General features: G+C 36.9%; 1 protein-coding gene and 1 non-coding gene across 3 annotated transcripts in view; both read left to right on the forward strand.

The window, feature by feature from the left end:
- The window catches only part of DPP8 (dipeptidyl peptidase 8), a 49,894-nt gene extending 24,873 nt beyond the window's left edge, over positions 1 to 25,021 (forward strand). Inside the window, exons 9-20 of one of the 2 annotated variants that reach the window (XM_016208618.2) lie at positions 122 to 222; positions 889 to 1,066; positions 1,897 to 2,056; positions 5,194 to 5,273; positions 6,781 to 6,933; positions 7,204 to 7,339; positions 8,504 to 8,649; positions 13,348 to 13,494; positions 14,668 to 14,820; positions 16,435 to 16,577; positions 17,135 to 17,246; positions 20,805 to 25,021. In XM_016208618.2, coding sequence (XP_016064104.1) covers positions 122 to 222; positions 889 to 1,066; positions 1,897 to 2,056; positions 5,194 to 5,273; positions 6,781 to 6,933; positions 7,204 to 7,339; positions 8,504 to 8,649; positions 13,348 to 13,494; positions 14,668 to 14,820; positions 16,435 to 16,577; positions 17,135 to 17,246; positions 20,805 to 20,927 — 1,632 coding nt within the window. In that variant the 3' untranslated portion in view covers positions 20,928 to 25,021. Of the gene's footprint in view, positions 1 to 121; positions 223 to 888; positions 1,067 to 1,896; positions 2,057 to 5,193; positions 5,274 to 6,780; positions 6,934 to 7,203; positions 7,340 to 8,503; positions 8,650 to 13,347; positions 13,495 to 13,887; positions 14,351 to 14,667; positions 14,821 to 16,434; positions 16,578 to 17,134; positions 17,247 to 20,804 lie in introns of those variants that run through there. The other variant, XM_016208619.2, reaches the window with a different exon arrangement.
- Positions 12,857 to 12,989, forward strand: LOC148094105 (small nucleolar RNA SNORA38). Its single transcript, XR_015716511.1, has one exon. It is a non-coding gene; the product is annotated as a small nucleolar RNA SNORA38 (small nucleolar RNA).
- Positions 25,022 to 25,298: the final 277 nt, after the last annotated feature.

Raw genomic sequence — 25,298 nt, forward strand, 5'->3', positions numbered from 1 at the left:
TTTTTAAATGCCTAGGTCTGAAAAAGTGTCATGCTACTAAAGATAATGATTTAAATAGACTAGTAAGCTAATTATTTATCTAAGTCTTTTGTAACTAGATTTCTTTTTTTCTTTTTAATAGATTATAGATGTGATAGATAAGGAATTAATTCAGCCTTTTGAGATTCTGTTTGAAGGAGTTGAATATATTGCCAGAGCTGGATGGACTCCAGAGGGAAAATAGTACGTATGTTAAATTATCACGTCTTTACAGACTTGGATCCAGAACCTTAGAAATGTCTATGCTATTAGGTTTGCCTTTCAGTTGGAACTGCTTTCACATGAAAGTTTGCAGTGTTGTTATTTATACAGAAAGAATTTTTTTTTAACTAAGTGGACATTTGGATTTGCAATCCTATAAGCATAGGTGCATAGCATTTTTATTATCTCTTAGCCAGTCATGGTTTCAGTTGTGGTTAAAATAGTATGGCTTGAAGGCTCACATGTAAGTGCTTATTTTTTTTATTGTATAATTTAAGCAGAAATATTTGTAGAGCCCTATGTGAAGATGATTACATATGGTTCTATCTAATGTAGACAACAGGAGTTTTACGAGGCTGGCATTTATTAACACTAGAGGGAGAAACCAATTTCAGAGGCCATCTGTGATTTTGGAAGTTTAAAGAAAAGCACTTTAAAAGACTCTATTCAGGCTTAACTTTTAAAAACAAGTGTAAAATAAGTTAATACTTTTAGCCATTTGTAAATGATAATTTAACATATACTAAAGCAATTTTTTTGTTATGATTTCAAAAATAACTGATAGGTGCTAGGGGAGAGAGTAGGGGAATATTCATTTTATGAGAGCTTGCTTTATTTTTGGTGCTTTTCTCTTATTTGTTTAAATAGTGCTTGGTCCATCCTGCTAGATCGCTCGCAGACTCGCCTGCAGATAGTGTTGATCTCGCCTGAATTATTTATTCCAGTAGAAGATGATGCCATGGAAAGACAGAGACTCATTGAGTCAGTGCCTGACTCTGTGACACCACTAATTATCTATGAAGAAACAACAGACATCTGGATAAATGTATGCCTGTTCTCCTGTACTTGGTTAGATACCTTCTCAGAATGCTAAAGCAAATGAAGTTTTATAGTAGACTATCAGAATGAATTTTTAAGTTCAAAGTAACCACAGATATTATTTGCTTAGTTTTGACATTTCAAATAGGAATGATGGTTCTAGAATAATGAAATGGTTATAGAGAGTAGATGCCATTGAAATTACATCTCCCTGGCTACAGGTTTACCCTTGTTCCTGGACACACAGCCTCATCAGTACCTCTGAGAGGACCATAAGAGTCCTGTCTAGAAAAGACTTTTTTTTGGCAAACTATACCAAAATATACCAATTTGGGTTGAATTTTGCATTTTCCAATTTAGTGGGGAAAACTTAAGATGTAAAATAAGTAAAGCCAGCTCACTCGCTTGCTGAATATAAGCTTTATAATATTCACCTAAAACAAACATCTGTTTTCCCTTCAACTGTTAGAATCCTTTCCTTTGGGAAAAAAAATGTTTAAAATTTTTTCCTTATCATTTCTGTAATAAGATTTATATCCTTAAACAAGCCTCATGCCATGTTTCAAAGGATTACAGAAATAGTGAGTAAGGAAAAGCCTTTGACATTTTTTTTCTCCATTTGGAAACATTTATTTCTCAATGGATGAAGTCTTTGACTAAAGTAAGATAAATCTGAAAGGCCCAGGCAAAATCATAATTGTAAATATACCATAGCCACTTGCACCAACAGTTATTTATACTTCAGAGTATGTTTATCAAGTCTTTCTCTAGTTTAATTGAATTGTTTATGTAGTATTTCATTAATGTGTATAGTAAATTAAGCTATTCATTTTACAGATCCACGACATCTTTCATGTTTTTCCCCAAAGTCATGAAGATGAAATTGAATTTATTTTTGCCTCTGAATGCAAAACAGGTTTTCGTCATTTATATAAAATTACATCCATTTTAAAGGAGAGCAAATATAAACGATCCAGTGGTGGGCTACCTGCCCCAAGTAAGAAATCCTTTTTTATTTAAAAAAGAAAAAATATGGGGGGCAGAAGGTGGGAGGGGCAGGGTAATGTAGTTTCTCTTTTATATACTTTATAAGCATCAATACTACTTCATTAAACTCAATATATAAACTAAAGTATAAATATGTGCATCTGTAAAAACATAGGACAAAGATGTTTTCCTTTGTTTTTGTGAGTATGTTTATTTTAATACTTGCAAACCCTAATTAGAAAGTTACATTCCAGGAGTTCAGTTGCTGTCTACTTTGCCATCTTGCCGCTGCCCCACAGGACCAAGTTCTTGAAAGATACATCGTAAACTATTCATAGTGAACAATCTCTGGGTAGTGGGATTACTTATTTTTGCTTTCTATTTTTGCCTTGAATGTAATTTTTAATTGGCTTAAAGTGAGCCCATATCATTTCTAGACTTAAAAAGCTATTTTATTATTTTTTTAATATATCGATTTTAGAGAGAGGAAGGGAGAGGGGGAGAGAGAGAGAAACATCAATGATGAGAGAGTCGTCATTGATCGGCTGCCTCCTGCATGGCCCTGACTGGGAATCGAACCTCAATCTCCTGGATCCTAGGTCGATGCTCATCCACTGAGCCATGCTGGCCAGACAAAAGCTATTTTTTGAATGTCATGTAGTTATTAGATATTTTTACAGGCTAGATTTTTTTAACACTGTGGCCATCTACGCTGAAGTTTATTTATAGTTATAGCACATCAGATTGATATAATTATGGTGGGCCAAAGTGAGATTAAGTATTATGTCAGCTGAAGCTGAGTTGCTCCCTCTTTGGCTTTTGTGAATAACACTGCGATGAACGTGGGTGCATAAATATCTGTTTGAGTTTCTGCTTTCAGTTCTTTTGGGTGTATACCTAGAAGTGGAATTGCTGAATCTCATGGTAATTCTATTTTTAATTTTTTGAGGAACCATCATACTCTTTTCCATAGTGGCTGCAACATTTTCTGTTCCCATTAGCAGTGCACAGGTGTTTCAGTTTCTCCACATCCTTGCCAATACTTGATTATTTTCTGATGTGTGTGTGTGTTTATAATAACCAATCTAGTGGGTATGAAGTGGTTTGTCTTTATGGCTTTGATTTGCATTTCCCTAATGACTAGTGACATTGTGCACCTTTCCATGTGCTTGTTGGCCATTTGAATATCTTCTTTGGAGAAGTGTCCAAATCTTTTGCTGAGTTTTTAATTGGGTTGTTTTTTCAACATGGCCTTTTACATATTCTTATTTAGGAAACAGCTACATCTTAGGACTAGCAAAGTAAATACTGCCTATGACTATTCCTTTCCTCAGCCTAATTTTTTAAAAAGCCAAGCAAGATCTTTTATATCTAAGATGGAGAGTTTCTTCCCTGAGAGCCTTAGTTTAATGTGGCCCTTAGTGTGAAATTGTGCTACCAGTTCCTCTATTGTTCAGAAATTAAATCCACTTATGTAATTCCAGAAAGTGTAGTGATAAAGATGGGTTAGAGCTGTGAATAGTAGTTAATTAACTAAAATACTTTGAGGACAATGATAAGAAGATGATAACTCAAAAAGAAGAGCCATTGCCCTGGCCAGTGTGGCTCAGTAGTTAGGGCATCAACCTACGCACCAAAGAGTCTTGGGGTCGATGCCGGTCAAAGGCACACACCTGGGTTGCAGGTTCAATCCCCAGCCCCAGTTTGGCCGTGCAGGAAGCAAGCAACCGGTGTGTCCCCCCGCCCCCGTCTCTCTTGCTCTCTCTCCCCTTCCCTCCCTCCCACTCCCTAAAAATCAATGGAAAAAATATTCTCAGATGAGGATTAAAAAAAAAAAAAAAAAAAGCCCTGCTGGGCGTGGCTCAGCGATTGAGCTTCAACCTAGGATCCTGGAGATCGAGGTTCGATTCCCGGTCAGGGCACATGCCCGGGTTGCAGGCTCGATCCCTAGTCGGGGGGCGTGCAGGAGGCAGCTGATCAGTGACTCTCTCGTCATTGATGTTTCTCTCTCTCCCTCTCTCTTCCTCTCTCTGAAATCAATAAAGATATATTTTTAAAAAAAATTTTTTTTTTTTTAAGAAAGAGCTATTCCCTCAGTTAATACTCATCTTAGAACACTGGCCCTGTTCCCTCTCAGTGTCTGTTTTGGGCCCTTCAATTTGCCCACCTCTCCTTCCCCTCTTGTTTTCTTAGCCTGCCTTGCTCCGGGCCTCCTCCTTTCCCTTAACATCCAGTATATTTTCCTCTTCCTCTCTGTTTTCTTCCTTAAGTGGCTATAATGTGAAACAATTAGTGCTTGTTATGTATATATGCTAAATAATATTTATTTCCTGGCCGTCAAATTTAAAGTACTAGATTGACTTTTTATATCTAAGAAAAAGAAAATAAATCCATTTTTTAAATATGAGTGGGCCTAGTTAAGACCCTGTACTGTCATCCTGCCAGCCTGTCCTGGGCTTCCGCCTCCACAGCCGTAGTTAGCAGCAGCTTGGCAAAAAGAAATAGTTCCCAGTTTTTAACTTTCTCCCTAAACCACCCAGGGAGCCTCATCTGCCAAGGCAGAGCCTCGGGAAGACAAATGGGGCATGTTGGCATTTAATATGGTAATACCCAGTTTATTTTTTGGCAAATGAAGGACAATTATATTAAAATTTTCCTCCTGTGGCTTTTTAAGTGGTTAATGTTGCATTTCTAGAAGAAATGCGTTTGTTGACCCACTAGACTTCTTTGTCTGACCAAAGGCCTATGAATACAGGTGCTTCTGAGTTCTTTCCTGGCATTGCCATGAGAGTCAGTTTTGCCTTTCACTTTATTTGCATGGGTTATTCCATCATTATCCAGAGTATTATGAAGACTCATAACTTGGATGTTTTATTAATGGTAGATCTCGTTTTAATTAAGTTGAACTTTACATAACGTAAAGTAACCATTTAAAACTGAACAGTGGCATTTAGTATATTCACAGTGTTAGTGTTGTGCAACCACCACCTCTAACTAGCTCCAAAACATTTTCATTACCCCGACATAACTTGACATTTTTAATGTACCTTTTTGGGGGAAAAAGAGTTTAGAATACTATTATTTATTGTTTTATTTGCTTATATAGTCTGGTATAAAGTGCTGAATCATAACTATGTTTATCTTTAGGTGATTTCAAGTGTCCTGTCAAAGAGGAAATAGCAATTACCAGTGGTGAATGGGAAGTCCTTGGCCGGCATGGATCTAATGTGCGTTCTGTTATTCTGCTGATAGGTTTGGTTTGGTCAACGTCTGCTGTGTATATGCAGTGCTAAAAATCAGTAGTACAACTTCATATGACCCCCAGTGTTTTGAAAATACCAAGTTTGGACCTAAAAGAACACAAGTTGTTGGAAAAGAAGAATGTTAATTTAAATTATAAATCTCACACATTTTATGTCCCTGGTATTAGATGTGTACTGGTTACTACAGGTCACCATTTTCACATATTGTGTTGCTACTTAATAAGGGAAGGGGAAGTCCATACTTCTCAAGTCTAGCAAAAATTGTAAATTAAAACATAGTTTAAAAATTACTTTTAAATCTCTTACAAACTACTTATGTCATTTCTACATTAGAAGTTACATTTACTCCTGAGGTAGTGATTCTCTTTCATTCACCTGTTTATCTTATCTCACAAATTTAAAATTTCATCCAACATCTGCGATGAGTGATAGGAATTTATACAGAGTGTAGATTGATAGGGAAAAGGAGGGAAATCCACCCTGTTTCACTCTCAGCATGTAGCTTTCTGTGGTTATTCATTGAATTCTAATTTTTTTTCTTTTGCCTTTCATAGTATCTTATGAAAACAAATAATAACTTATTTGTTTCATCTTTCAGTTAGGTGGACAGTTTCATGAGGTCTCTAAGAACTCCATTCTTTATATGTGTGATACATATAGTTAAGTTGATGTATGCTACCAGGACTTAGTGAAGGCCTGTGATTTCCTCAAGTTGATTTGGAGATTTATTGAAGAATTGTGTATACTGGCTACTAAGAGAAGTCACTCATAGCCCCCAGATGATTGAGAAAGAATGAAGATCCAGGTCCCTGGTTTGTTTTTGTTGGTAAAAACTCTAGACTATCATAGGGTTTATGATATTAAAGTCTAATTTTCACTGAGAGTCTCACATGGCCTTCTGGTTATATATCCAAATAAAATTTTTCCTGTTTAGGGACCTTGGATGTTATTGTTAACTGAGAATAATCAGAATTCTAAGTTTTGATAACAAAAAATTACACTAATGTAAACCTCATGCGGTGTAATGGTTGGATAATAGCTAGGCAACCCCCAAAGTTGTATTTACATAGATCTGAGCTTTATTTGGGCAGCCTGTATGTCTGTCTACTACTGTCCATTATGTGCATCAATGTCTTTGTTTATGTCATGCTTATTTATGTGATGTGTTTGTGTCTCTCTTTCTTACTTTTTTAATTTCCTGTAGAGGGTTGTCATTTTAATGGAATAATTCTTGTATTTTAAGAAAAGCACACATTCTGACCATATAGGAAACTACCAGTGGTGCAACTCTGGTGCCCTTTCTTCTTCTTGACAGGATGTTCTTAGCTATAAGTCATGAACAAAACAGACAGGTTTATTAACATTTATGACAAATTTTTAAAAAGATGCACAAATCAAAGGGTGATTCATATGATTTCTAAATAAAATTGGGGATTGTTGGTTAAGTTACATATTGTTGTTATTTTGTCAGATCCAAGTTGATGAAGTCAGAAAGCTGGTATATTTTGAAGGCACCAAAGATTCTCCTTTAGAACATCACCTGTACGTGGTCAGTTATGTGAATCCTGGAGAAGTGACGAGACTGACCGACCGTGGCTATTCTCACTCTTGCTGCATCAGCCGGGTATTAAGTCCCTGTTTGAAAAGGATTTCCTGTCATAAAAAAAACCTCTACTCCTGTAATACTCCTTTTGAGTAATTTGGAAATTGGTGAAATTGGCCTGCAGAACTCTGATTCTCTTAGGAAAAACTTTGAAAATTTTAGCCTTAATTTCAGCATTATGTGTGTACATAAATGGTCAGACTCATACTCCTCTGACATCAGTGCAGATGTAGCAGATAACCTTTGTTACTGTTCACTGAGGAAAAAGTAACTGTTTCTCCTTTTCTCTAGCATTGTGACTTCTTTATAAGTAAGTACAGTAACCAGAAGAATCCACACTCTGTGTCCCTTTATAAGCTATCAAGTCATGATGATGACCCAACTTGCAAAACGAAGGAATTTTGGGCCACCATTTTGGATTCAGCAGGTACTCATTCCCTGAACCTGGTCTTAAGTAGGATTAGTACATTCGTGCTCTAAAACCTATGTGATATGTCTTCCCATCTCCTAAGCTGCTGGGTTTCTGATGGATCCCACCCCTCCTACTCTTATCAGCTACCAAGTAAAATGGGTTACCTCCCACTCTAGGCAGGAGCAGGCCTGGAAGGCCTTTTTGAAAATAGGATTAAAATAGTCAGTATATCAGCCAGGAAAACTGATTCTCACACTTTTGGATGATTTCCCAGATAAACAAATGAACTTGAAGATAATGTGCCCTGAACTAGTAATACTCTTTGAGCAGTGAAGCTACAGCTTTAGGGAATAACCAGCTGGTAGCTTTCTTAAACTTTTAAAGGACTTGCACTGGCCGTCTTAATAAAAGAACTCTTGTTCTGTATAGGAGTGAAGAGCACGGTGAATTATCTATTTTTAAAATGTTTGATTTCTTAAATACAAAAAAATGGAATAATTTTATATATCCTTTAATCCACTATCTCCCCCAATTTTTTTCCTTTTAAATATTTTCATGCATTAATATTTGCTAAGGGATTAAGAATTATTATAAAACCACAGGGTGTAGGTATGTTCTAATGTGCACAAGCAGACTTTGTAATATGATGATGATTCTGCTTAAACTGTAACATCTTCCAGTATACACAGAATACTTAGGATAGATCTGTATAGCTTTGGTAAACCAAAGACTGATCGTGACTTTCTTTTTTTCTGGCTTCTGATTAGGCTTATTCTCTAATAATCAGAAACAAATATTTATTGATCACCTGCCTTGAGCAGGTTAAATTGACTGAGATAAATTTGTGCTTCCAGTTTCTAATCAGATATATGTATTAACGGTTAGTAAGTTACACCGAACCGAGCACAAAGTATTTGTATAGTTCTGCACGTAAATACCTCCTAGGCTCCAAGGATTATTCAGAATACTGTGTGTTTATTTCTGAAATAGATAGTTTGATATGTTCATTAGGTTTTCTTTTTTAAAGATAAATGTTGTTGCTTAATTTTTTGAGTATCACCTGAAAGGGGGATGGTCAGTTATTTGTTTGCCGTTGTGGGTTTCTCTTTTCCTTGCTCTCAAATTGCAGATGTCCCATAATAACTTCTCTTACAGACCCTGTATGTTATTTCCTTGCAGGTCCTCTTCCTGACTATACCCCTCCAGAAATTTTCTCTTTTGAAAGTACTACTGGATTTACATTGTATGGGATGCTTTACAAACCTCATGATTTACAACCTGGAAAGAAATACCCTACTGTGCTCTTCATATATGGTGGTCCTCAGGTGAGTATACTTTATTACATATACACACACACACACATATGTATTGTGTGCGTGTGATTTGTTTTTCAGATGTCTAGTCAATTGTTTAAGTTAAGATTTGAGCATTGTTGAGCCTGCCTCTGCTGTTATTGACTCTGGCTTTTGTTACAATTATCCAGCCTAGGAGTTCAGGAAGCTGGGTTTTGTTAGATGGCTAATTAATAAACCTGTCAGTTTCTTAATTTACAGTAAGGACTGTAACTGTCATGGGGAATAGAATATTCATCTCAGTAGGTAAATATGTTGTTTTCTATTTAAAGAAATTTGCTTGGAAAATGAAATTAAATCATTAAATTTCTTGATAAATAGAAAGAGTTTTAACAGCTATTTTTAGAAAATCATGGTAGCCTGATGAATTCTCTCTCTTCATTCTAAGCCTGTATCTCTTAAGCAACTAGAGTACTTTTATTAGTTAGTTAGGGCAACTGCTATGCTACTATTCAGCACCGTAAAAAGTTTAACCTTGATTTTCCTTTTTCTGTTTTAAACATTAGCATATGAGTATTAAGTAAATTCCGTTGTCTATCAGAGTAAAGTATTTGGGATAGGTGAATGGTTAATTGGTAATTTTTAAAAATGTTTATTCTTGATTATATCTTACATTGAGCTGTTGAAGAAATGAGAATATAATTACATTGTTTTTACAATGTAACTCTTGGGCTTGGTAAATATCCTTTATAATTATGCCCAGTTATTTAGTATCTGAAAATATATTTAGATTCCAAGTCATCCAAAAAATAAAAGTAAAGCAACTACATAAGCCATAAACTCTCAGTGATGATCTATATCAAGTTAAATCACTTTGCCACCGTTAAGTGTGTTTTACAAACAAGCATGATTCACATTTGTATTATAGTTACCTACATATATATAAATCATGAAAATGTTAAGTTAGACTTCTGTTAAAAACTTGAAGCCAAATCTTTGTAAACTTTAAAAAAAAAAGGCTTAATACAACAAAACTCAAAAGAGAAATTATAGGACACTCTTAGAAGCTTTATATGTTTTGTTATATTATTTTTATATTAAGGCTAAGTAAGACCGGGGGTTTCCTTTCCAATGAAGAAATGCTATGTGAAAAACACAGTATAAAAACCATCTGGTTATCTAGATTTTAAGATTAACAGACACCTTATATTAGTAATTAAGTTTTAAAAGTCTAAGTCAAATGAAAAGATACTCAATATCACTAGTCATTAGGGAAATGCAAATCAAAACCACAGTGAGATACCCATTATATCCACTAGGAGAGCTATGGTCCAGTTGCTATGGAAAACAATATAGCAGTTCTTTAGAAAGTTAAACAGCCCTATCTGGCCTTTGGCAATTCCATTTCTGGGTACGTATCCAAAGCAGAGACTTGTGTCCATTGCAGCGTTACTCATAGTAGCCAAAAGGTAGCAGCAACCCAAGTGTCATTGACAGATGAATGGGCAAAGTGTGGTATATAATAGAATATTATGTAGCCTTAAAAAATATAACATGGATGAGCCCTGAAGACACTGTGCTAAGTGAAATAAACCAGACACAAAAGTACTAATATTGTATTATTCCACTTGCATGAAGTACCTAGAATAAACACATTAATAGAAACTGAAAGTAGAAGTTGCCAGGGACTGAGGGAGAAGTAGGAAGTTACTGTTTAATAGGTATGGAGTTTCTGTTTGGGATGATTAAAAAGTTCTGGAAATAGAGAGTAGTAATGGTTGCACAACAGTGTGAGTGTACTTAATGTCCGTGAACTGTACACTTGAAATGGTTGAAGTGATAAATTTTATGTTATGTATATTTTACTATAATAAAAAAAAAATCTCAGTGCAATTAAAACAAAATTGTTTAATTATTTGGAGTATTTTATGAACACAGCTTTACTTTCTTATACTTATAGAAACAATTCCTTCCTCAGAGTATTCTTTGGAAACATTCAAATTTGGTGAGGCCATAGGAGAACCTGGCCTTCAGTTTGCAGAGAGATTTCCCTAGGAGACTTTGCATGGTAGAATGCCTCTGGCACTTCAACCCACCAGGGAGATCAATTCGTCCTCTTGCTGGATGACTCCATTTGAGTGAGTTAGGAAGAGGCTCCTTAATGTAAGACCAGGTCTTTCTAATGGCACACAATAGCCTTAGAAATTTGATTAAATCACGTAAGGGGTCCATGTTCTGTTTTGGTGTATATTCAGGTCAAAGTACCATAATTCATAACATGTCACAATTCATAACATGAGTTGAATTATTTTGTCATTAAATACAGCAGTGTTGTGTTATGATGCTTCCTGTGTGCTAGACACTGTTCAGCAAATGTAAAATGTACCAAAGAGCAGGCTAGGTGATACCGGGCACAGGTTTTGAAGAATTGATTCTGAAGGAACTCTTGAATTCTCACTGCCAAAGGGCATTCTGTTTAAGTGCCTCCTTGCAGAAGTAGCAGGCCTCCAGGCTGCAAAGGCAGAAACACTGGCTCTGGGGGAAAGTTTTCATCAGACATTTGAGGCCATCTTCTGTGCATGACAACAGGCAAGGAAGTGAGGTAGCTTTCTTTCAGTGCTCATGTTTGTGTTCTTCTATACCTAGTACTTCTTTTTTCAGCTCCCTTTAAAAAAAAACAAAAAACACCTGTGCCCACCAAACCTCTCCTCTCATGGTAGAAGGGAAAACATCATTCTCCTCTCTCTGTTTTTCATTCAGCAAATAGTTACTAAGTTCCTATTATGCATCAGGCACTATTCTAGGCAGTGAGGATATCACAGTGCACAAGTCAGACTAATGTTCCACCCTTTTGGAGCATAATAAGGAAAATAAGTAGACAAGAATATATATATAACTTCATAAAGGGAAGTGCTATGAATAATTGTTCGGAAAGAGAATGGCAAAGTGACTAAAATAGAAGTGTTGATAGGAAGGTCAGGGAAGGTCTCTACAGAGGGTGAGAAGGAATGAGCCACATTAAAGGTCTGAGGGAAGAGCATTCCAGAGAGAGGGAACAGTAAATGTCAAGGTTAAGGTCCTGGGGTTATAATCAATAGTTGATAATAAGGTTAGAGTACAGTACATAAGGAAGGAAATGTATGAGATGAGGTCAGAGAAATTGCCAAAGGCTAGATAATGTGGGGTCTCAAAGGCAATGAATGGTAAGGGGTTTAAACCTAAGCTCCTTACCATTGGAGAAAGCTAAGCTACAAAATCGTATCTGATTTACATTTTTGAAACATTGCTCTGCTACCATGTGAAGAGAGTAGGAGGACAAGAGCAGAAACAGGAACACCAGTTTGACAGTTGTTACAGTGGCACCAACATCCAAGTGTTCAAAAAGAGAAGGTTCTCTACACACACACCCCAGTCTAGCCCAATAAATGCTCAGTAGTATCTATTGAGTGAAGATAGTGTTGATTCTTACTTATTTATTTTAATTTTTTAATTGATTTTTTAGAGAAAGAAACATGGATTTGTTGTTCCACTTATTTATGCATTCATTGGTTGATTCTCGTAGGTGCCCTGACCGGGGAACAAATCTGAAACCTTGAGACAATGCTCGAACCACCTGAGCCACTTGGCAAGGGCCAATGTCGATTCTTGTTTAACTCCTGACTGACTTGGTTTTCCCATTGGTTTCAGTGAGAGAAAACTTCTTTCTCATTTGCCAGAGCATGTTTTTTTGTTGTTGTTGTTGTTTAATATCTATCTTAGTGTCCACCAAACCTTGAACTTCTATTTCTGCCCACTAATTGAAGTCCTCTTTTCACTAGACAGTTTTTTTTGGTGAAACACTAAACTACATTTAGTTTCCCAGTCATTTTGAAGTATAGTTTCTAAGGCAATAAAGGTATTTAAGAATTATCCTGCCTTTTGCACTGATTTGTGTAACGAGGGAAAAAGAAACTGGCCTGATGTCACAGTGTTTTATTAAAATACTAAGTCTTCCTGCTACTTGTCAGAGACAATCCCAGAAGAGATGGGTAGGGAAGAAAAATGATCCATTTATCCTTGTTTCTGCCATTTGAATGACACAGTTGTTTAGGGTAGAAGTAATCATTTTAGTAACTTTTTCTATGGGGTAGGTTAAATCTCTTGTCTTGTATGTAATTAATATCTTGGTTATAATTTTAAAGTCATTGGTTGCTCACTAATTGCCCTGACTTAAGTGTGAAGTTAAGAAAGAAGAGAAGTACCCTCCTACCTGAAGACGTGTTGGTGGTTCCCTGTCTTTGGACACATAAGAATTGGAGGCAAAGAAATGTGGATTTGGAGAAATCTGGGGCCAGCTTGCTCCCTGCGGGCTCAAGATCAACCATCCCACATAGTAAAAAAAAAGAAAAGCAACATAAACATGGAAAGATTTAAGTGAATTTAAAAATAAATTTGGGGGAGGGGAAACTTACTAATCAGTGGGTATAAAGTCTCAATTATGCCAGATGAATAAGTTCTAGAGATCGTCTGTACAACAGTGCCCTGTAATTAATGATACCGTAGTGTACACTTAAAATTTTGTTAAGAGGGTAGATCTCATGTTAAGTGTTCTTGCACATAAGAAAATAAAATGTCATTTTAAAAGCAAAATAATATTAAAAACATAAGCTTTCTACTTTTCTCAGTGTCCTGCCTCTCATGCTTTTGTATGCTACCATATAATGAATTTCACTGAAGTTGGATTTCTTCCAGGTGCAGTTGGTGAATAATCGGTTTAAAGGAGTCAAGTATTTCCGTTTGAATACTCTGGCCTCTCTGGGTTATGTGGTTGTGGTGATAGACAACCGGGGATCCTGTCACCGAGGGCTTAAATTTGAAGGCGCCTTTAAATATAAAATGGTGTGTGAATATACAAACATTTTTCTTTTAAGACATATTTTCTGGTTCATTGTTTGGTGTGAAATCCTAGAGAGAGAGAGTCGGGGGAAGGGGCTGTGAGTGACTGAGTGTGTGTGTTAAGTTTGGGGGTGGGAGGGAAGCTACAATTTGATATTCACTAGGCTAGCTCATGTCTACTCGTATGTAACTTTGGGGAGCTGAGATAGAACCACTTTCACATAGAAATAGCCTCTCTTTCTTTTTGTATGTCCAGCTTAGCCAGAAGGCAGCACTGCTTAGCTTTAGCATCCTGTATACTATTGAAAAGAATAACTGAGATTTGTTCTGTCCTCTGTGAAGAGAGAAACCAACTGGTTAGTGCCTTCCTTGTGACAAGCCTCTTTCTCTCTACAGGAAGCTTTAAATGCTACCTTTTAGAGATGCCCCATGTCCTTTCTGCTGCTTTGGGAAATGATGAGAATCCGATGTTCCTTTTGCACAGTAAGGCAGTTACTGTGTTTGCCAGTGTATTGGACATGCTGAGTAAGACATGGGGATTTTCTCCCACAGCCAGTTCTTTGACCTTATGTTGTATTCGCATGTAAGTTTTGTTGTTTTTATTTTTGTTTTTTGCTCAGTGAAGTGAGATTGTGTGCACTGGCAGGCCTAGTAATACAGACAGGGTGGTGGTGGTAGGAACTAGGACTTAATTAGCAGGACTTTAAAGAAATGGTATGTTCAGTTGCTAGAGGTAGACTGTGGGGAAACAGGAGGATAAGGCTCAGGAGTGATGCCTTCTGCTTCACCCATTGCGTTTTAAGAAGGAGCAGTGAAATTAGTCAACCACTGAAGGGGGCTCATTTTTTGTCTCTGGGTATGGGAAGGCTTGTTACAAGGAAGATGCTGACTCTTAGCAGACAACAGAACAAATGGAAGTGGGGAGCACCCGTATGGCAAGGGACAGTTTGGGCTGCAGTAACTAAACTCCAGGGCAGGCTAGCCACAGAAGCTGTAGGCTCCTGTCTCTAAAGTACAGTTTTTAAAAAAGTTTTTAGGGCAACAGAATCTCGATGATGAATTCTAATCTAAAAAACTACAGGTGTTTTTAGTAAAAACATTTATTAGCTTCAAAAGCACTCTCATAATGAGGCTTCTTTTCATTGGCATCAGTAAAATGTTCTCCCTTTTTTACAGGGGCAAATAGAAATTGACGACCAGGTGGAAGGACTCCAGTATCTAGCTTCTCAATATGATTTCATTGACTTAGATCGTGTGGGCATCCATGGCTGGTCCTACGGAGGATACCTCTCCCTGATGGCATTAATCCAGAGATCAGATATCTTCAGGGTATGTGACTTCCTCATGCACTTCTTTTGGTAATAAGAATAGAATTTTCTCTAAGTTGAGGATATGAGAAAAATGCTGATTTTTCTGAAGGTTTACAGAGCTGGCAGTATTATGGAATGTTAGGGTTTCTGTGTTTAATAGTAATGTGAGGCAATAGAAATATTTGTCAACTTGTGATAACCATGTGAGCTATATATTTACATATTACCCTTTTTAAAAAAATACATATATTGATTTCATAGAAAGAAAAGGAGAGGGAAAGAGAGATAGAAACATCAATGATGAGAGTCATTGATGGGCTGCCTCCTACAGGCCCCCAACTAGGGATCGAGCCTGCAACCTGGGCATGTGCCCTGACCGGGAATCAAACCCCGATCTCCTAGATCCTGGGTCGACGCTCAACCGCTGTGCCACTCCCAGCCAGGCATAGTATCCATTTTTTAAAAAAACCACTTGTCAACCTGATGACCAGTTATTGGCTATTTGTAGACGTATGCCAAAGATTATGAGAGTTAGTCATGATTAGTAGAACACACACACATACATATTTGGATTGTAGTTACTTGTTTAATTGTTGAACTGTAAGCTCTGAGAGCAGGAACCTGGTCTGTCCTGTATATCACTGTATCCTCAGCAGCTAAGCACAATGCTTGGCACATAATAGGGCTGAAGTAAATATGTATTAAATGAACAAATTATTAAATATATAAATAATGGTTACAGTGCTATAAACAACTTCTTAGGAAAATGTGCTAGAAGAAAATATATCAAGATGCTAACAATTGTTAAGGTAATGGAAATTACGAGTAGTGGTTTTCTTTTTTATACAGGGTGGGGCAAAAGTAGGTTTACCGTTACGAGCATGCAAAACACAGAATTTATTCCTGTATTATTTATTAATTATTGTATTCTCCATACGAACAACTGTAAACCTACTTTTGTCCCACCCTGTATTTCAATAACATGATTTATTTTATAGTGAAAAATAATTTTTATTTTTAAGAATAAAAATGATAGGGTTTTTGTTCTTTCATGTATATTCAGATAACATTTATTTATAATAACTACAAAATGAACTCTGAAAACTAATAATTTCTCCAGGCTTACAGCTATCAAGAATGTAATAATAATATTTAAATATAAAACTCTATGGGAACCGTAAAGTGAGGTAACTGTTTAGTGCTTAAATATATTTCATTCATTGTTTTAAATTCTGTACTGCCAACAGAAGCTTTTAAAAAAAAAAAAAAAAATTTTTTTTTCCTATATAGAGCTAACACTTCTCGCCCATTTTCCCCCTTTAGTTTTCATTGTGGCATTTGTATGTTATAGCTCAGTCTACCTTTTAACAAACATGTTTCTATTTCAGCCATCCCAGGTTAAGGGCTTGGTATATAGCATGCCTGTGAAACAAAACATTAACTGACTCACAAAGTATCAAGTCCTTGACCTTGGCACCCCGCTTTAATTTTTTGAGTGGTCTGAGACCCTGTAGCTCCAGTCGTGGGGCTAAAGCCTAAGGATAATTTTAACTTGTAAGTTTGCAATTATAGATTCTCATTGCTAGCCATTCTTTTTTGGAGCACACTTGACTGTCACTGTTATCTTATGCAGGTTGCTATTGCTGGGGCCCCAGTCACTCTGTGGATCTTCTATGATACAGGCTACACAGAACGTTATATGGGTCACCCTGACCAGAATGAACAGGGCTATTACTTAGGATCTGTGGCCATGCAAGCAGAAAAGTTCCCCTCTGAGTAAGTTCAAGCTTTTAAATTAAGATTATAAATTTAAAATTGTGTTTTTAAAAATTGTCTTTAATAATAATGAAAACTACAAATACTATAACTAAGACTAATATTTTATAGAATACTAGAATGGCATGGGTGTTTCCCAAAGCTGAATTATAGGCCAGTTATATCATTTGGTGTTTTTTTTTCTTTATAAGTTCTATTTGAAGCAGTTTGCTTGTGCTAAAAGAAGCTTAAGTGCACTACTATTTAAGGTGGAAAAAATTTTATTTCTGCGTTATTTTACAAATGTTTATGATTTTTTTCTGGGACATGCCATCATTATTGATGTGTGCTAATATATTAATAGGAGATTATACACATCTTTTTATTTTTTTAATCTTTTATATGTGTGGCATCTAGTTAATATATTACAAATATATTAATATTGGAAATGTTGAATCCTCTTTCTAACATTACAGTATAAGGAAGTCAACATAGTTAAGTGTGATTAGTTTAAAGGAGTTACGTGGTTTTCCCAGTACTCTGTTTTGCCTAATCCTCTGATATTTCTATTTCTCCAGACCAAATCGTCTACTACTTTTACATGGATTCTTGGATGAGAATGTCCATTTTGCACACACCAGTATATTACTGAGTTTTTTAGTGAGGGCTGGGAAGCCATATGATTTACAGGTGAGTTTTTCTACATTTTTAAAATAAATAATGATTAATGATTGATTACTTTAAAATACAGTCAACCATGGAGTAAGGCCAAATTTTCAGCTGTGGTCATTCTTTGCTTAAGAAAACTAAAGTAATAGGCATAGTTAGTAGTGCCTTTAGTTGGATAAAAATTAAGATTCTGTTGAAGTCAGGCTGAAAACTGGCCCATTGGATTCCATGACGTGTGTATCTGTATCTGCTTTCAGTTTGTTATCATGGAAAAGATGACAGGAATCCAATTACTGTCCTCCTTTGCCTTTCTTCCCCTTGGAAGGGTGAGGAAATGTTACTTGATTTCATGGTTGTAAAAAGAAGTTTTAAGACCTGATTACATGGTCTTTTAATTTTTATTTTATATTGATATTGGAGCAGAAACCAGAAAGTTATCCACTTTCATTGCTCCATTACTCACATAAAAAGGTTTTAAGGGAAACTTCCTCCTTTCTACTTCTTACATAGATTATATACTCATAAGAAATGAAGAAATATTACTTTTTCCTTTTTTATGTTTCAGTTGACATTTATGTAAGTAAACTGAGACATTTGTCTATAGCAGCAGTTGTCAAGCATTTTGGTCCTCTTTACATACCAAACAGCTTTTGTTTATGTGGGTTATGTCCATCAATATTTCTCGTTTAAGATATTAAAACTTAACAATTTTAAGCCTTGGCCAGTGCGGCTCAGTTGGTTGGAGTGTCGTCCCATGCACCAAAAGGTCGCCAGTTCTGTTCCCAGTCAGGGCACGTGCCCAGGTTGTGGGTTCAGTCCCTGGTTGGGGTGCATACAGAAGGTAACCCATGTTTTTCTCTCACGTCGACGTTTCTCTCTCTCTCCCTCTCCCTTCCTCTCTCTAAAATCAGTTTAAAAAAAATTTTTTTAAGTTTAAAATATTTATTTATTTAAAGCTACTAGATGTTAACAAAAATCATTTTTATGGGAGGGGGAGACTATTTCCCAAAACAAAACAAAAAAATTTACTCAGAAAAGTAGCATTGCTTTCTTTTTTTGTAAATCCCCTTAATGTCTGGCTTAATAAATAAGACACCTGGATTCTCATAGCTACTTCCAGATGCAGTCTGTTGTGAATGTTCTTTTGGCTAAAGTGTGAAGAAAATTCAGCCTCACAGAGTATGTATTTAAGAAATGGGAGGTTTAGCCTTTTCAGATAATTGTGAATATTCTTCTTTGATACTACAAAACTGGACAAATGGTAGTTTCTTAAAGGTTAGTTTTTGTGTGGAATCTGAGCCATATCTATAAACTTTTCATACTCTGTTACATTATAATCTCTAGGATCTTGTACTTCAAGTGGACCTTTTACCCGTGCATTGGTCATCTGGAAAATATTGGTTCACTGTGTTATGCCAATCTTCTAAATGTTGACTCATTTAATTATATATTATTTTAAAACTCACATGAAAATTCCACTGATCTCATCAGAAAAGTCTCTTAAGTTCATATTGGGAAGCTCAAGAGCCAGTAGTGGTAAATGTAAGTTTTCCAGAATTCTAATTTTTTAAAAGCTCAGAATTTGCCCGGCCGCGCGTGGCTCAGCGGTTGAGCGTTGACCTAGGATCCAAGCGATCGGGGTTCGATTCCCAGTCAGGGCACATGCCCGGGTTACGGGCTCGATCAATGGCTCTCTCATCATTGATGTTTCTATCTCTCTCTCTCTCCCTCTCCTTTCCTCTCTCTGAAATCAATAAAGATATATTAAAAAATAAAAAAAATAAAAGCTCAGAATTTACCAGTATTTGGAAACAAATACTGTCAGTGTTGTTCTTGAAGTGACCAACTCACTTCATTCATTTTTGAGAAAATGTTTGCCAGATACCCAAGTCCGAATCACCATAATTGTCAGCCATTCTTTCAAGTTAAAATGAAGTTCCATTTAGAAAGTGGCAGTTCAGCTCACAGCTCCATCCTATAGCAGAAGTACTTTATGTATTCTTTTCATTTCGTCACCGCAGAATATTAAAAAGATACCTACTCAAGAGTTGCAATTTAATAAAATTCTAATTTTTATTGAAAGTGAAGTTGGCATTTTCCCTTTTTACTGCAAGTATGTGGCAGTGAATACTGTGACTCCTGGTACAATTTAATGTGATTATCATGATTCGTGCTAAGGCACCAACACTATCACTCACCATTGCTTTTGCATTATCAATACAAATGCCAACCCAGGGAATAAAGGCAAATACTGTTTTAGTATTGTTCTGAAAGGAGTTTGACCTCGTGTATCTCTTAAGAGGGTTTCTGAGGACCCCAGAAGTCTGCAGACCACACTTGAAGAACCATTGTTCTACACCTTCGTAAGCTTAGTGGTATATAGGGAATTATAAAAAGTGGAGAGCGTTTTCCATTTAAGTCTTTAATCCATTTTGAGTTTATTCTTGTATGTGGTATAAGAAGGTGGTCTGTTTTCATTTTTTTGTACCAGTTTTCCCAACACCATTTGTTGTATAGACTTTTTTTTAATCCTCACCGGAGGATATTTTTCCATTGCTTTTAGATAGAGTAGAAGGGAGGGAGGGAAGGAGGGATGGGCGGGGGAGAGAGAAATGTTGATGTGAAAGAGACACATTGATTGGTTGCCTCCCATATGTGCACCCCTACCGAGGCCTGGGAACAAACCTGCAACTCAGGTACATGCCCTTGACCAGGAATGGAACCTGTGACCCTTTGGTGTGCAGGCTGACACTTGAATCACTGAGCCACACCAGCCAGGGCTGTATAGACGGTCTTTACCCCACTTATGGGTATATATACGAAGAAACCCAAAACACTAATTCAGATGAATATATGCACCCCTATGTTCATTGCAGTGTTATTTACAATAGCCAAGCTATGGAAGCAACCCAAGTGCCCATCAATCGACAGGTGGATAGAAAAGCTGTGGTACATATATACAGTGGAATATTACTTGGCCGTGAAAAGGAATGAAATCTTACCATTTACAGCAGCCTGGATGGACCTAGGGGGTATCATGCTAAGTGAAATAAGTCAGACAGATAAAGACAAAATACCACTTGGTTTCATTAATATGTGAACTCTAAAGAACAAAATAAAGTAGAAGCACACAGATACAGAGATCAAACTGATGGTTGCGAGAGGGAGGGGGTGTTGGGGGCTGGTTGAAAAAAGGTGAAGGGATTGAGAAGTACAAATTGGTAGTCACAAAATAGTCATGAGATGTAAAGTACAGAATGGGGAATGTAGTCAATAACATTGCAATAACTATGTAAGGTACCAGGTGGGTTCTTGAAATATCGAGATGGGGGACCACTTTGTAAAGTGTATGATTGTCTAACCACTATGCTGTACATCTAAAACTAATACAAAATAACATTGAATGTAAACTGTAATTGAAAAAATAATTTAAACAGAAGAGAGGGGCCTTTAGATAGGATGTCTGTGTGTAATATCTTAGAGAGGGTATGCTTTATATTATTAATCCTGTTGGAAAGTTTTGGAAGGAGATGTATTACTAAATTCTTACTTTTTGTTTTTTGACTTTTTGTTGTTAAGATCTATCCTCAGGAGAGACACAGCATAAGAGTTCCTGAATCTGGAGAACATTATGAACTGCATCTTTTGCACTACCTTCAAGAAAACCTTGGATCACGAATTGCTGCTCTGAAAGTGATATAATTTTGACCTGTGTAGAACTCCGGTATACACTGGCTGTTTAACCAAATGAGGAGGTTTTATCAATAGAGAGCATAGAATTGATGATTACATTTTGATACCTGCCACATAACATTTACTTCTGAAGGTATATTTGGTGCCATGCAGGCACCTACAGCTTGTGGATAGTAATCTAATACTTTAACCATACACACACAGAAAATTGAATGACATATTTCTAAGGGACCCAGCAATACTTTGAGAATTACTGAAAGAAATAAGACATTAGCACTATGTATCCGTATTACCTTATTTTCACTTTTAATAGCATTATAAACCTCATGGACTTAATTAGTGTATTTTTACAGTATACTTTGAGTTTGTTAAACTATGATACTAGTGATTGGTTGGTTCAGTTCCAGAATCTCTGACTAGTTACAGATTTGATAGCACTTAAATGTAAGTGAATAGCTTATGCTTCATTGCTTGGGGTGTATCCAGCATGTTATGAACTAATCACTATTAAGCCTATGACTTAACCAGTCATTAATGATTTTTCAAGGAAAACTTAGTGGCCTCCTGAAGACACATTTTGTTTCATTCAAGCTCTGACCAGTTTTTAGCCAATTTTAACTGTACCTAGTATAAATAGTTCTCTTTGATGATATGGCAGAGTGAGTTTTTCCTTTTGCATAAAGGCAAGTAACTATATGTAGCATGGATTTAATTAGTCTTATAATATTGATAATTATAGGCAAAAAATTTTTAATCAAACGATTAGAGCTTAAATATTTACTGGAAATTATTTTTCCTTTAGGAAAAGGAGAAAGTACACATTCACTTGTATTCTTCAGAAATGTAGTGGTGCCAGCCTCCACTGGGCGTTTCCTTATCAGAATGTCCCAGGGCTTTAGGGAGATGGAGGGAACGAGGTGGGGCAAGGAGACCAGGGTGTGGAAAATGATGGATGGGAGAGGAAAAGGCGGAGTCTGCTTAAGCATTAAGCAGAGTGTAATTTGACCAAAAGTCCTCATGAAAAAGTTTGGAAAGTGAAATTAAACTCCTAGAATGTTAAGGAAACCAGAATTTAAAAATTATTCCCTTGCCAACACAACGTTAGACTGACGTTATTCAGGAGAGGAAAAGTTCCTTAAGAGTTCCTTAAGAGTTTTATAATTCTAAATTCTAATTTTTTGTTATTTTCTTTTAGTTTTGGAAACCTTACAAATTCAAACTGCCTTTATCCTTTTTAAATTATCTGAGCATAATTTAGATGTTGTGAGCTTAAAGAGGTTTCTGGAACAACCTCTTTACCGTAAACTGATCCCTGACAAGCCGTGTCTCTCTCTCAGTGTTCAGAGCCTATAGCAGTTTCTGGAGTGGCCATGACATTTCCTGGGTTAGCTCTAGCACGTGACTGGAACGGGGCCCATAGGCTTTCCGGTGCTGATGGGACCCGGCCACTGAGAGTCTCGGCATGCTAGATGGGTCACGTTGGAGCCAGTGGCGGAGAAGGCACCTGAGCTTGACCCTGTTTATCACAAGCCTCAGTGTTTGGAAAGTTGTTACTAATATTTTTAAACAACACTGCAAGAAAAATTGCCTTTTTTCCCTTTCTCACCACTACACAGAGCAGATTTCTCCCATAGAGAGCACAGCCTCTGTTGGTAAGAATGGTGACTGTGCGTCAGAGGTGGACTTTATCACTGAGGGCCAGGTGCGAGGTGGGGAGAGTCCAGAAATGGCAGGGCGACTGTGGTTCTGTCCGTGGGAAGGGGAGGGGTTTGCTGTTTGTGTATTATACTGTAAAATAGGTGCCACACTTTTTCCTTTTGTCTGTATATGTATTGACTTTCTTGTTTATGATATTTACCCATGCCAAGATTTGTTTATATTTTTTTAATGTTAAATTAAATTGATTTGGGTAACTTTTCTTCCCCAAGAAAGTATTTTCCCACATGACTTAAGTATATATCTGACCATTGAAGGTGGTTTATGTCTGTGAACTAGTTGGCATCTAAGGATCTATCCTTATATAATATGCAAAGTAGAAATGGTATGGACAGTGGCTTTTAGATAGCCACTCATTTGAAGCCTCTTACCCATTAAGGCTGTTTCTTCAAAATAGCATCTCTTATTTTACCAAAACAAACCTTTAAAAACCTCATGCGCTCTTGAATTAACAGGTTTTCCTTTTGCATTTTGCCTTCTCTTTTCCTCCTATCACAAGGAATGCTTCTGTTTTAATTCCCAGTCACTTAAATGCCAGTCCCCGTCTATAGGGGGAAAATACCTGACTGAATTCACTTGCAGAAAGAGAGCTTGACTGAATTTGATTTTTTTAAACTGATGTGAAAACAACATAGTCAGTTCAAGCAGTCAGTTAGAAGTATTACTAAAACTATCAGTCCCCTGTCTACAGATAACAACTTAAAAGGCTAACAACCTTATTTCTATATAAAAGTGGCAGCAGTTTTTATAAGAGCCAAAAAGCACTAGGTTAAACATGAAATGGGTTTTTGCAGGCTTAATAAATGGGTGCACTCGATCAACCATTGGCCAGTATAGTTGCCTGTGCGTTGTTAAGCCAGTGGGACTGAAAATCTAAAATTCATCTCGGATACTTAACTAAAAGAAATGCGTTCTTGAACTCCACTCTTAGAAGTTTGGATTCGGTTTACTTGGGTGGAGACCAGGAATCTGTATTTCTAAGAAGCTTTCCAGGTGGTTCTAAAGCAAGTCATTTGTGGGCTGCTTTAAGAAACTCTTCTGTAGATAAGGGGGTTGGATTAAGAAAATAATAGGCAGTTTTTGCACTGGACTGGTTTACAAGAGCTTAAAACAACAGTCCAGGCAGCTGTTCATCTGTGATAACTGTCGGTCCCTTCTCACTCTAAAAGAAGCAGAAGGTATCGTTCACTGTGTATCCCCTTTATCTGGAGAGTCCTTTTGGAATGAAGGTTTTTCCCCCTCTGCCATTCCTGGCTCGTGTCCAAAGCCTCCGACGAGAGAATGGAGTCGCAGTGCATGCGTTACCTTTAAAAGAATGAGCCTATAGATAGTGATGCTTCTGTTTTTTTACTACTTGTTTTATGCCGTACAGAAGGTGTAGCCCACCTCTCTGTAACGTCATTCTCTCTCTAGGTGGAATGATTCCTGTAAGAGCTCTCCTTATTATAGAACCGTACATTTTCCAAGCTATTATGTCTTTGATATAAGCTAATATTCTTTGTCGGAGGAACCTACATACGTAGTGAGAAGGATATATACCCATGGCCAGTGAGTGTTCAGTTGGTACTAGACTCTATCCAGATGTCCTGACTCAAGGTAGTCGAATATGTAGAAAACACAAATTTTTAAAGAAGTATTTATTAATATATTCCTATGAAACATTTTAAAGATAACGTAAAATGGTTAATCTTTCCATTCTAAAGTAAATGCTAAGCATGCTTATTAATGAAGCAGTACTTCTCATTAGTATATGACATTCTGAAATTAATTAAAATTGTTATACTAAATGTGTCTTCCTCGGTGTAGTGCGGGGATTTGGGGACCGGGATATAGAGTGCTCGCTTAAGCCTAGGAGCCCAGCGTACAGCTCTCTGAAGTAAGAAAGGAGACATGGCCCTGCCTAAACTAAGCTGTGTGAGTGTTTAGTCCCAACAGACATAAAGGAATGAGGAAACCTCTCTGACATCCACCTTCCCAGCCCCTCTCAGCCTCACCGATCAATCATGCGCCTAGAATATGGAAACATGTTAGTGCAAGGTGCTGGCTCCGCTTTTTTTATTTTGTCAAGAGACAGCTCTAGGTAATCATTTCAGAAGTCCCTTTCAGGCAGAGAAAACGTAGTAGTCATATGTTTGCTTTTAAATAACCCAAATACAAATTTATGTTGTATTCAGCACAATCGGAGTTCAGGTCTTTAATTTTAGAACATAAAGTGCCTGCTGTTTTAAGCATTGACTTGTATAAAAAGAATTGCATGTCTCACACCAGTAAGTTTATGGATTTTCTCATTTTCAGCTACATAGCTTTTAATCATGTAAAGCAAAACATTAGTTTTGTTGCATTTTATTACAGGTTCTTTGTTGCAATAAAGATGCTGCTAAAATTAATTGACGTAAATGTTCCTTTTTTTCCCCAGTTCCCCATTTGTACAATCTTGCCTTGATTAGTGACATGTATGGAGTGATGACTACACACGAACAAGGTCATGTGCTTGCAGTGGAGAAGGGAGACTGCAAGGTGATTACATGGGCCTTCTAGTGCTATAAACACTAACTGCAAATGCATCCAGACCCAAAGTGCAGTGTGCAGAGACTGCTCTGTACCTGTAGGTGGTTCCTAACACCCAGCAGTTGGTACTGCAGGGGGAGGTGGTGCTTGGAGCCA

The sequence above is a fragment of the Miniopterus natalensis genome, chromosome 1 (assembly GCF_054644295.1).
Source record: "Miniopterus natalensis isolate mMinNat1 chromosome 1, mMinNat1.hap1, whole genome shotgun sequence".
In the NCBI taxonomy this organism is placed as follows: Eukaryota; Metazoa; Chordata; class Mammalia; order Chiroptera; family Miniopteridae; genus Miniopterus; species Miniopterus natalensis.